Source organism: Misgurnus anguillicaudatus, chromosome 18 (genome assembly GCF_027580225.2).
Source record: "Misgurnus anguillicaudatus chromosome 18, ASM2758022v2, whole genome shotgun sequence".
Taxonomy (NCBI): domain Eukaryota; kingdom Metazoa; phylum Chordata; class Actinopteri; order Cypriniformes; family Cobitidae; genus Misgurnus; species Misgurnus anguillicaudatus.
Window position 1 is genome coordinate 19,615,412 of NC_073354.2, and position 12,265 is coordinate 19,627,676.

General features: G+C 37.8%; 1 protein-coding gene and 1 long non-coding RNA gene across 4 annotated transcripts; one reads left to right on the forward strand and one right to left on the reverse strand.

The window, feature by feature from the left end:
- Window positions 1-173: 173 nt before the first annotated feature.
- Window positions 174-1,385, reverse strand: LOC141350572 (uncharacterized). Its single transcript, XR_012358642.1, has 2 exons — window positions 1,285-1,385; window positions 174-289 (listed from the first exon to the last, which is right to left on the reverse strand). It is a non-coding gene; the product is annotated as an uncharacterized lncRNA (long non-coding RNA).
- Window positions 1,338-11,083, forward strand: LOC129429260 (cytochrome P450 2J4). Of its 3 annotated transcripts, none has more exons than XM_055185818.2 (9): window positions 1,338-1,669; window positions 2,419-2,575; window positions 2,807-2,956; window positions 3,034-3,194; window positions 3,292-3,468; window positions 3,575-3,716; window positions 3,853-4,040; window positions 4,229-4,370; window positions 4,840-5,439. In XM_055185818.2, the coding sequence occupies exons 1-9, from the start codon at window positions 1,469-1,471 to the stop codon at window positions 5,013-5,015; spliced, it is 1,494 nt and encodes a 497-aa protein (XP_055041793.2). In that variant the 5' UTR covers window positions 1,338-1,468; the 3' UTR covers window positions 5,016-5,439. The 3 variants fall into 3 exon arrangements, with proteins under 3 accessions (XP_055041793.2, XP_073712112.1, XP_055041794.2); XM_073856011.1 differs by lacking the exons at window positions 2,419-2,575; window positions 2,807-2,956; window positions 3,034-3,194; ... (3 more) ...; window positions 4,229-4,370; window positions 4,840-5,439 and adding exons at window positions 7,442-7,598; window positions 8,983-9,132; window positions 9,210-9,370; ... (3 more) ...; window positions 10,407-10,548; window positions 10,710-11,083 and having other exon boundaries at window positions 1,340-1,669; XM_055185819.2 differs by lacking the exons at window positions 1,338-1,669; window positions 2,419-2,575; window positions 2,807-2,956; ... (4 more) ...; window positions 4,229-4,370; window positions 4,840-5,439 and adding exons at window positions 5,965-6,701; window positions 7,442-7,598; window positions 8,983-9,132; ... (4 more) ...; window positions 10,407-10,548; window positions 10,710-11,083.
- Window positions 11,084-12,265: the final 1,182 nt, after the last annotated feature.

The following is a 12,265-nucleotide window of genomic DNA, read 5'->3' on the forward strand; positions in this document are numbered from 1 at the left end:
TGTGTTCTGCGCTTTGAGAGATCTTATGCATCACGTGTCTTGCCAAAATAAGTGCCTTCTGCAGACGCGTCTAAAGGGTTAATGAAAAGAGACACTGCCAGTTTTGAGTGTTGTGAGATACCACAGACCTTCTTGTCCCACACACAAAAAATGTTCCTGCAATTCATCATAACTTATGTTTCAAATATTTGAACACTTTAATAGAATGAATATTGAGGTTATGCCAGTCCTTCAACAGAAAGGTTATTGGAGATCAAACGTTCCTCTTTGGCAGCATGTGAGGGGTAGCCTATGTCAGAAGAACTGTTTTCAGTTATTTTGCTTATCTGGAATGTACATCATTAAATTTATTTAAGTCTTCAAAGTGTCAGCATTTTTATATTTAAAAGCACAGTTGAGCTATTAAAAGCCATATGTAAATAATTATGTAAGCCTATAGGGAGCTTATCACCCCTATAGTTCTGTCCTCACTTTAGTAATTTTCTCTTGGTACCAAAGTTCCTTTCACGTTTATTATTGTATATAGCAGTGAACTGTCAGCAAAGAACTAATATTGACAAGAAGTGAAAACTAATATAACCTTCCAATGCAACACCAGCGCTCAGCAGCAGTCCTATACTTTCGCCATTTTGGAGTGAATGCGACTGGGCAGTCCATTGCTGTCTGCTTTGTTGTAAAACAATCACTAGACTAGTGATCATCAAATCCTTTGAACAGTTTATTTTACAGACTTTCCCTACTGAAAAATCCAGCTAAGACCAGCATAAGCTGGTGAGCTGGTTTTGGCTGGTATCCTATTGCTGGTGTAGCAAGCTGGTCTAGCTGGGTTTTGGTCACCTTTAAAGCTGGTCTAGCTGTGTTTTGCTCACCTTTTAGGCTGGTCTAGCTGTGTTTTGGTCACTTTTTAAGCGGACGACCAGCTGACCCACCAGCTTTGCCAGGCTAGGAGGGCCAGCTTAAACCAGCTACTGCCACCTTTAACCAGCTACCAGCTTATGGTATTTTTCAGTAGGATTGTGTCTTTTTTCACAAATCTTTGCTATCTAGAAACCATGTTTCAATTAAAATTAGTTTAATGTCAAGTATTAGCATTATAAACACCAACGTATGAAATTTAATTAAGGACATGCAAAAACAGCCACTGTCTCCAAAAGTATTGAATTGTTCAATTGTGTGTTCCAGGGGATTTAAAAAAAAACCATATTCAAACCTAGTGAAATAATAGTAACTAGTAAATGTGTAAAGTTGCATAAAATGGAAATACTAAATGTAGGCTAAAACTACCTCGATCTCACACGTTGGCATTTTCTCTCCAAAATGGCAGACGCGCTGGGGAAGCACCACCTAGTGGCTATTACCAAAAAAGAATCAGCGTTTCGGCCCTTGGGTTCTATACTCTTTGATTATAGTCAGTTGTCTCTAGTCTTCAACAGTCTTTGGCAGTAGCTACAACGCAGAAGTCAAGGAAATGTCTGTGATGGATCTGCTACAGCTTTACGAGTGGATCGACATCAAGTGCATTTTAATATTCTTATGTGTGTTTTTGTTATTGGGTGATTATATCCGAAATAAACCTCCGAAAAACTTTCCTCCAGGACCCTGGTCTTTGCCGATTATTGGAGATCTTCATCATATCGATCACACGAGAATTCATCTTCAGTTTTTAGAGGTAAAAACTTCAGCCACAAAGGTGTTGTATTATTATTTGAAACGCAGATACTGCAGGCTATACATTACATTTCTAACAATAAAAAAATATTTTTTTAAGGATGCCAAAGTAAGTTGTTGAAAATGAAAAATGTTACGTCCTTTAATCTTTTTTTATCGTTAATATAATGTAGTAAGATTTATCAAATCACGCGATAAGGCCCAAAAAGCAGTGATTTATCGTGAATTTTCTGGGTGGTGTTTAACCAGTGTTTAACAATATTGCTTTTAAAAACCATTATGCAATACCATACCTGGCAAAAATTCATAAAATAAACGCACAGAAGCAAATAAATAAATAAATAAATTCTTCCGCCAAGCAATGTATTTTTTAGAAGCAGAATGGTTGGCAAGCAACATGCACGTATACAGCGCAGATACCAAATATATATTTACCCTTTGGTAATACTTGCGTAATGCGGTCACAGGTGTATTTCTGACGTTGGTAGGCGTGTTCTGTCTACATCATGTGGATGTAGACCGATCAGCTTGTGACATCATTGTACCGCGAGAGCGTTTCGAAGGCAAAACTTTCATGTCATAGGTCGATCGTTCTGCGCAGAGACGCATGGAATCTTAACCATGGACTAAATAATACTTTTAATATGATTAAAGCAGTAAATATAACACATTTTATGTTACATTAAAACCATATCTGTCCTGTGTATTTAAACCTTTCCAATACATGTTTTTTCACACCATATTTTAGAGTTTGCAAAAAAATATGGCAAAATCTTCAGCATTAGAATTGGTCCAAGAATAGTTGTGTTGGATGGGTATAAACTAGTAAAGGAGGTGTATGTACAACAAGGGGACAACCTCGCTGATCGACCCAATATACCTTTATATGAGTTCTTTGAAAACAGAGGTGAGTCCTGGAATCTTAAAATGTCAGGATGATTATTTATTCTTATCTTAACCGTAAATTGACTAAGAGTACTATGAAGAACAACATAAATGAATCACCTGCTAATAAATGTTTATCAAAAATCCACATTTGTGTCCTTGTATGTTTTAATAAATTGCTGTTAGATTCACACATGTTGTTAAAGACATGAGAAATGGTGACATTTAACTACAAATAGTGTTATGTAAACAGGTTTAGTTGCCTCCAGTGGTTATAAATGGAAGCAACAGAGAAGATTTGCACTCTCAACACTTAGGAATTTTGGATTGGGAAAAAAAAGCCTTGAACCATCCATCCACCTTGAATGTCGCTTTTTCAATGAAGCCATTGCAAATGAACATGGTGTGTATTAATAGTTCTCTTTATGTGAGGTTTGTCGGTGGTACATTGTAACTTACTACAGTTTCTTATGTTTCCAGGTAGACCATTTGATCCTCAGGTCCTGCTGAACAACGCTGTGTCAAATGTGATCTGTGTCCTTGTGTTTGGTAATCGATTTGAGTACAGCGACAATGAATTCCAGTCTCTGTTGAAGAAGATGAGCGAGGCTGTGTATCTTGAGGGCGGCATCTGTGCTCAAGTATACATTTCAACTCATTCGGAGTCACAGAAAAAACATACTTTACTAAGTTAAATTATACTTAGTTAATCTGACTTTTAGTTCTCCTTTTCTTTAGCTTTATAACATGTTTCCATGGATCATGAAGCGACTGCCTGGATCACACCAGAAAATAATTGCTCTGTGGAAGGAGGTTATTGACTTTGTTCGTGAGAAGGTGAATACACACAGGGTGGACTATGATCCATCAGATCCTCGAGACTACATCGACTCCTTCCTTAGTGAGATGGATAAAGTAAGAATATTTCTGGGTTGTTTGTAAATGAAGGGGATTAACAGTGGTCTAGTAAGCATAGCTTTATTGGTATAGCAAAAAATTTAAGTTTTTTTATGTTGTTTAGTTGAAGGAGGACAAAGATGCTGGGTTTGACATAGAAAACTTGTGCATCTGTACAACGGATCTGTTTGTGGCAGGAACTGAGACCACCACCACCACTTTATACTGGGGTCTTCTCTGCATGATCAAATATCCTGAGATACAGGGTGAGTGTGATTTCTATCAGAAATGGTTTCAACACAATCATTTTATTTCCACAATAGTCCTAATATCTCCTTTTTTAGAATATTATGAACAAACACACATAGAAAGGAATTAGGATCTCATGCTTTGTATCTTCAGCTAAAGTTCAGGAGGAGATTGATTGTGTTGTGGGTGGAGAACGTCAACCATCTATATCAGACAAAGACAAGCTGCCCTATACCAATGCTGTCATTCATGAAATCCAAAGAATTGGAAATATTGTTCCAATAAACCTTGCCCGAGTTGTTGGGGAAACTACCCAGATCGGAAAATACTCTATTCCAAAGGTGAGCCTCATTAAAGCATTGTTTAAAGCATTGTAATTCTAAATGATTGTGTAAGTGGGGCATTTATTTTATGTTAATGCTAAAAATGTTTAATGCTTATTAGGGTTTAATTTTGGGGGACAGATATTTATTAGAGAATGTATAATCTTAAACCTTGTTCAGAAAGTGAGTCTTTTCTGGTTTGATAGGGCACGATAGTTACTAGCAACTTGACATCAGTGCTGTTTGATGAATCTGAGTGGGAGACACCGCACTCTTTTAACCCAAATCACTTCCTGGATGCTGAGGGCAAATTCAGGAGAAGAGATGCCTTTTTGCCTTTCTCTATAGGTACAGCACAACTATGTTTATTTCATCTGACAATTTACAATGACTAGCAAGTAGCACCTCCCTACTGAAAAATCCAGCTAAGACCAGCATAAGCTGGTAGCTGGTTTAAGGTGGTTTAAGGTGGTTTACGCTGGTCCTCCCAACCTGACAAAGCTGGTCATGCTGGTGGGCCAGCTGGTCTTCCAGCCTGACCAGCTAAGTCCAGCTAGACCAGCTTAAAACATGTCCAAAACACAGCTAGACCAGCTTGCTACACCAGCAAAACCAGCTTCCTACACCAGCAAAACCAGCTAAAACCAAGCTGGAGACCAGCTAAAACCAGCTCACCAGCTTATGCTGGTCTTAGCTGGATTTTCAGTAGGGCTCTGTTTTATTATTTAAGCCTATATGTGTTTGTGTGTTTTCTTAAAGATCGTTGCAGATGTAAAAAGCACAAACCTTGTATTTTCTTTTTTAATGTGATTTTCAGGAAAGAGAGTGTGTCTTGGTGAGCAGCTGGCAAGGATGGAACTCTTCCTCTTTTTCTCCTCTCTCCTTCAGCGTTTCACGTTGTCTTCGCCTGCAGGTGTGGAGCCCAGCTTGGATTATAAACTGGGGTCCACTCACTGTCCTCAGCCATACAAATTATGTGCAGTGGCACGCTAAACAATAACACACAAATATATGTTTATAGATTGCTGATGGTACAAAGTAGTTACAAATTATAAAATTGTTCTTGTAATTGTAGAACAGGAGTTGGCCACTGTAGGTTTAGAATCAGTAGTAACTGTGAATTTCAGTTTGCATCCTGAAAGTATATAAAAAGTATGTGCTGGTTTATGGAAAATAATAATTTTATATCAGTTTTGAGTGGTGTGAGATACCGCATCACATTTTGTCTTCTTACCTTAGACCCTCTTGTCACACACACACACACACACACACACACACACAAATGTACATACAACAGGTTATTGGAGATCAAACGTTCCTCTTTGGCAGCCCGTGAAGGGTACATATGGCAGAAGAACAATTTTTAGTTATTTTGCTTATCAGGAATGTATATTATTAAATGTATTTAAGTCTCCAAGATGTCAGCATTTGTTTTCTATTCAAACCCACAGTTTAGCTATTAAAGGCACCTTATGTAAATAATTATGTAAGTCTAGATCTTATCGCCCCATAGTTCTGTCCTCACTTTAGTACCTCTCTCTTTAGTACCAAAGTCCCTTTCACGTTTGTGATTTTCTATAGCAGTAAACCGTCAGCAAAGAACTAATATTGACAAGAAGTGAAAGCTAATATAACCTTTCACTGCAACACCAGCGGCAGTCATGCTTCTGCCATTTTGGAGTGAAAGTAACTCAGCAGTCCTGTTGCTGTCTGCTTTGTTACAATCACTTGATCATCAAATCCTTTAAACAGTTCATTTTACAGACTTCCATTTTTTTTTCACAAAACCTTTGTTCTCTAGAAACCATGTTTCAATTAAAGTTATTTTAAGTTCAAGTACCGTATTAGCATTATAAACACCAACATATGAAATCAAAATAAGGACATGCAAAAACAGCCATATGTCTCCAAAATTATTGAATTGTTCAATTATGTGTTCCAGGGATTAAAATCTACGATATATATTTCAAACCTAGTGGTGTAACAGCAACTAATGTGTAAAGTTGCATGAAATGGAAATACTCAAGGTAGGCTATATAGATCAGTGGCTAAATTCCCTATCTCATTTCGAAGGCTGCCCCTAGAGGTCGCATATTCAGGCTGCATACGTCATTAAGTGTGTCTTATTTCAGAATTTTACCAATTATAAAGTTGACTATTATTCTTAGTTAAGTGTAAATTGTTGTAATATGATTATGACTTGCGAATGTATTGCTCAGTTAACTTAAATAAATCAGGCCTGATGACGTATGCAGCCCGCATATGTGACCTCCGCAGGCTGCAGCCGTCCGTAAACTACCTTGATCTCACACGTTGGCATTTTCACTCCAAAATGGCTGCCGCGCTTGCAGAGCTCCACCTAGTGGCTATTACAAAAAAGAATCCGATCTTCGGCTCTTGGGTTCTATACTCTTGATTTATAGTCAGTTATCTCTAGTCTTCAACAGCCTTTGGCAGTACAACGCAGAAGTCAAGGAAATGTCTGTGATGGATCTGCTAGAGCTTTACGAGTGGATCGACATCAAGTGCATTTTAATATTCTTATGTGTGTTTTTGTTATTGAGTGATTATATCCGAAATAAACCTCCGAAAAACTTTCCGCCAGGACCCTGGTCTTTGCCGATTATTGGGAATCTTCATCATATCGATCACAGGAAAATTCATTTTCAGTTTTTAGAGGTAAAAAACTTCAGCCTCAAAGTTATTGTTTTATTTATTTGATTAGCTGTAAAACCGCAGATACTGCAAATACGTTTCTAACAATAAAAATGCAGTTTTTCAAGAATGCCAAAGTAACTTGAAAAGTGTTGCGCGCAACTGTTACGGATCTTTTTTAATATATTTTTAAGTATCGTTAGTAAAATGTAGTGAGATTGAACAAAGCGAGAAAGGCCCAAGAAGCAATGATTTAACGTTCCAGTGAATTTTCTTGGTGGTGTCTTACAATATTGCTTAAAAAAAGTTATTTTATGGTTGGCAAAAAATCATAAAATAAACACATAGAAGCAAAAAAATCAAAATAAAATATTCTTCCGCCAAGCAATGTATTTTTTTTAGAAGTGGAATGGTTGGCAAAACAACACGTAGCGCAGATACCAAATATATTTTACCCTTTGGTAATACTTGCGCAATGCAGCCATTGTATTTCTGACGTTGCTAGGCGTGTTCTATCCACATCAAGTGGCTCTGCGCATTCGATTCGAAGGCAAAACTTTGATGTCATGGGTCGATCAGTCTGCGCAGAGACGCATGAAATCATAACAAAGGACTAGAAGTGTTCGTTTTATGAGCCATATTAAATGATACCTTTGACATTATTAAAGTAAATTTAACACATTTTAGATTACATTTTTAAAACCATATCTGTCCTGTGTATTTAAACCTTTCCAATACATGTTTTTTCACACCATATTTTGCAGTTTGCAAAAAAATATGGCAAAATCTTCAGCATTAGAATTGGTCCAAGAATGGTTGTGTTAGATGGGTATAAACTATTTAAGGAGGTGTATGTACAACAAGGTGACAACCTCGCTGATCGACCCAGTATACCTTTATATGAGTTCATTGGAAACAGAGGTGAGTCCTGGAATTTTAAAATGACAGGATGATTATTTATTCTTATCTTAACCGTAAATTTTTTGTCAGCTATTATTTTACATTGTGATTAAGACTAAGAGTACTATGAGTATGAAGAACAACATAAATTAAAGCTGCAAGCAGCGATGGAAGGGCCCTCGCACGCATGTGCACCGCCACCCTATGGCATTAGTTAAGCAGTGAACCAGGGGGATATGAATTAAAGTGGGTAAATATAGGTGGATATTCAAAGGACAAAAAATGTGCCACACCGCTTGTGTGCAACAGGTGGCGCTATGACTGTACCTGATTATTGTTATATTGACGTGTTCAGGCCGGGACCCTTATCAAACTTGTGAAGTCAGGGGCAGATCGGATAATGTATGCCTGAATTACAAAAGCTTCCTGTTTCATGGCAAAATATCACACTTTGCCAGGCTGCCATGGACACGCCCTTCAACGAAAAGTCAAGATCTTCGCAATTTATCACGGCAAAGGGCTTAACATCAATCTGACCAAATATGATGATGATTTGATTAAATCTCTAAGAGCAGTAAATCACAGCGTAAAACATGGCATTTCCTGCTACCTCTAGGTGGCGCTATGACTGAAGCTGAATATTGGCATTGAAATGTGTTCAGGTCAAGACCCTTATCAAACATGTGAAGCGTGGGGCAGATTGGACATTGTATGCCTGAGTTATAACAACTTCCTGTTTCATGGCGAAAATGCTGAACTTTGTCAGGCCGCCACGGACACACCCTCCAACGAAAAGTCAAGATCTCCGCAATTTAACATCGCAAAAGCCTTTAGATGAGACTGACCAAATATGATAATGATCGGATTAAATCGCTAGGAGGAGTTCGTTAAAGTACGATGCTTGGAAATGTCAAAAAATGACACAGAAAATTCAAAATGGCCGACTTCCTGTGGGGTTTAGAGCTTAGCTCCAAGAGACTTTTTTGTAGGTCTTGGGGTGCTAGATGATCCTACCAAATTTCGTATCTGTAAATTTTTTGTAGTGGGGGGGCTGTTCTCTTGAAATTTTGCAGGTGGCGCTATCGAGCCATTTCTACACGGCCACTTCTGATGCCTATACTACATGTACATTTTCGCCACTTCTGACGCGTGTGCAAATTTTCATGAGTTTTCGGGTATGTTTAGGCCCTCAAAAATGCAATCCATTTCGGAGAAGAAGAAGAAGAAGAAGAAGAAGAAGAAGAAGAAAAATAATAATAATAATAAACGGAGCAAAAACAATAGGGTCCTCACACTTGTGTGCTCGGGCCCTAATTAATCACCTGCTAATAAATGTTTATATCAAAATCCACATGCTGAAATGAGAAATGGTGACATTTAACTGTAAATAGTGTTATGTAAACAGGTTTAATTACCTCCAGTGGTTATCAATGGAAGCAACAGAGAAGATTTGCACTCTCAACGCTTAGGAATTTTGGATTGGGAAAGAAAAGCCTTGAACCATCCATCCACCTTGAATGTCGCTTTTTTAATGAAGCCATTGCAAATGAACATGGTGTGTATTAATAGTTCTCTTTACGTGAGGTTTGTCGGAGGTACATTGTAACTTACTACAGTTTCCTATGTTTCCAGGTAGACCATTTGATCCTCAGGTCCTGCTGAACAACGCTGTGTCAAATGTGATCTGTGTCCTTGTGTTTGGTAATCGATTTGAGTACAGCGACAATGAATTCCAGTCTCTGTTGAAGAAGATGAGCGAGGCTGTGTATCTTGAGGGCGGCATCTGTGCTCAAGTATACATTTCAACTCATTCGGAGTCACAGAAAAAACATATTTTACTAAGTTAAATTATACTTAGTTAATCTAACTTTTAGTCCTCCTTTTCTTTAGCTTTATAACATGTTTCCATGGATCATGAAGCGACTGCCTGGATCACACCAGAAAATAATTACTCTGTGGAAGGAGGTTATTGACTTTGTTCGTGAGAAGGTGAATACACACAGGGTGGACTATGATCCATCAGATCCTCGAGACTACATCGACTCCTTCCTTAGTGAGATGGATAAAGTAAGAATATTTCTGGGTTGTTTGTAAATGAAGGGGATTAACAGTGGTCTAGTAAGCATAGCTTTATTGGTATAGCTAAAAATTTAATGTTTTTTTTATGTTGTTTAGTTGAAGGAGGACAAAGATGCTGGGTTTGACATAGAGAACTTGTGCATCTGTACAACGGATCTGTTTGTGGCAGGAACTGAGACCACCACCACCACTTTATACTGGGGTCTTCTATGCATGATCAAATATCCTGAGATACAGGGTGAGTGTGATTGCTATCAGAAATGGTTTCAACACAATCGTTTTATTTCCACAATAGTCCTAATATCTCCTTTTTTAGAATATTATGAACATACACACATAGAAAAGAAAAAGGGTTTCATTCTTTGTATCTTCAGCTAAAGTTCAGGAGGAGATTGATCGTGTTGTGGGTGGGGAACGTGAACCATCTATATCAGACAAAGACAAGCTGCCCTACACCAATGCTGTCATTCATGAAATCCAAAGAATTGGAAATATTGTTCCAATAAACCTTGCCCGAGTTGTTGGAGAAACTACCCAGATCGGAAAATACACTATTCCAAAGGTGGGCCTCATTAAAGCATTGTTTAAAGCATTGTAATCCTAAATGATTGTGTAAGTGGGGCATTTATTTAAAGTTAATGCTACAAATGTTTAACGCTTATTAGCATTTCATTTTGGGGGGCAGATATTTGTTAGAGAATGTATAATCTTAAACCTTGTTCAGAAAGTGGGTCTGTTCTGGTTTGATAGGGCACGCTGGTTACTAGCAACTTGACATCAGTGCTGTTTGATGTATCTGAGTGGGAGACACCGCACTCTTTTAACCCAAATCATTTCCTGGATGCTGAGGGCAAATTCAGAAGAAGAGATGCCTTTTTGCCTTTCTCTATAGGTACGGCACAACTATGTTTATTTCATCTGCCAATTTACAATGACTAGCAAATGGCACCTCTGTTTTGTTATAAAGGCCTATGTGTTTGTGTGTTTTCTTAAAGATCGTTGCAGATGTAAAAAGCACAAACCTTGTATTTTCTCTTTTAATGTGATTTTCAGGTAAGAGAGTGTGTCTTGGTGAGCAGCTGGCAAGGATGGAACTCTTCCTCTTTTTCTCCTCTCTCCTTCAGCGTTTCACGTTGTCTTCACCTGCAGGTGTGGAGCCCAGCCTGGATTATAAAATGGGGTCCACTCACTGTCCTCAGCCATACAAATTATGTGCAGTACCACGTTGAATAATACACACAAATATATGTTCATGGTTTGCTTGTGGTACGTTTTTAGTAAGTACAAATTATAGGATCAGTAATTTTTAGTAATTAATATTTCATTAAGTGTACATCTGTGTTTGTTTAAAGTCAGCACAAGTTTGTACTGTGTTGGTTGATGGAGAAGTACTCAGTTTGTATTAAACAGTTTTACTATTTATTAAATTGCATTTCAGTTCCCTCTTGTCGCACCAACCTAAAATTCATTTTTACTTAGGCCTATCTGTAAAAGTACCTTGGAAATTGAAGGCTAATTTTTTCTAACAAAAGTCAGTGCAGTAAAGTCACACACTCCTGTTTCTATGCACAGGTGGTAATGGACATTTTCAATGGATCATGCAATGGTCATTATATTTTGGTGTGACCTTTTATAACTGTTGTCAAATGTGATCCTAACAAGATTTTTTTGATTGTGAATACTTCAGCCTTTCAGCCTCTTGCGTAAATGAAAAACAAAGTTTTACGTAGACTTCATATGTAGTCCAAAAATTTGGAAAATGTTTATTGTTTCTTGTTTAGAAAATAATCGAGCTTGCTGACATCTGAAAGCAAGAAAAACTAGATTTTTGATCAGTAAAAATATTTTGATGCCATGTGGTCAGCCAAGGGAAGCTGCAGAAGAAACAGCATTGTTTTTACATAGAGAACACGTGCCAATGGACATTTAGCTTACCACAGAAAATACTTCTTTGGTTTGAATAATTGAACTTTTTTGCCATCTACTGTTACCTACGTGCAAAACAAGCAATTTATATCCACAGCATCGGCGTTCTACGGTTTTGGCTAAATGACATACAGCTACGGCTTAAACCTCGCGAGATGTTCGGTTTGGGAGAAGAATTAGGTTGAAAACAGCGATTTTTGCAAGATGTGATACAGCTACGGCCTAAACCTGTGAAATTTTGGGTTTAGGGTTAGGTTTGGCGATAAAATTACCTTAAAAACAGCGTTCATCCGGGGACGAGATTTTGGCCGTTGCTATATCCCTTTCCTTCTAGCCACAACCATGTTCATCGGTCAAAGATACATACAGACCCTCTGAATTTGTACATATATGGGCCTATTTATAATTAAGATATGCTAATAAGAGGTTATTATGATTACGTTTAGATTACTAGTCAAAATAATAAACATTTAGCAAATGAGTAGGAATAATACCAAAAACCGGGTCTAGATGGCGCTATTTCACCTATAAATCCATTAAGCACCAACAGCAGGTTTCCGTAGTGTAGTGAGTGACGCGAAAGGTCTCCGGTTTTACTTAAAGCATCAAGAAATTGGTTGCTAGAAAACATCAAGAAATTGGTTGCTTAACTAATCTAAAATCAACACAAGAGACCAAGACAA

Excerpts from the sequence above, each read along its gene's own strand:
- LOC129429260 (XM_055185818.2), top strand. The coding sequence starts at position 1,469 with ATGTCTGTGATGGATCTGCTACAGCTTTACGAGTGGATCGACATCAAG. Across the intron at positions 1,670-2,418 it reads TTCATCTTCAGTTTTTAGAG|TTTGCAAAAAAATATGGCAA; the intron begins GTAAAAACTTCA and ends CATATTTTAGAG. Across the intron at positions 3,717-3,852 it reads CAAATATCCTGAGATACAGG|CTAAAGTTCAGGAGGAGATT; the intron begins GTGAGTGTGATT and ends TTGTATCTTCAG.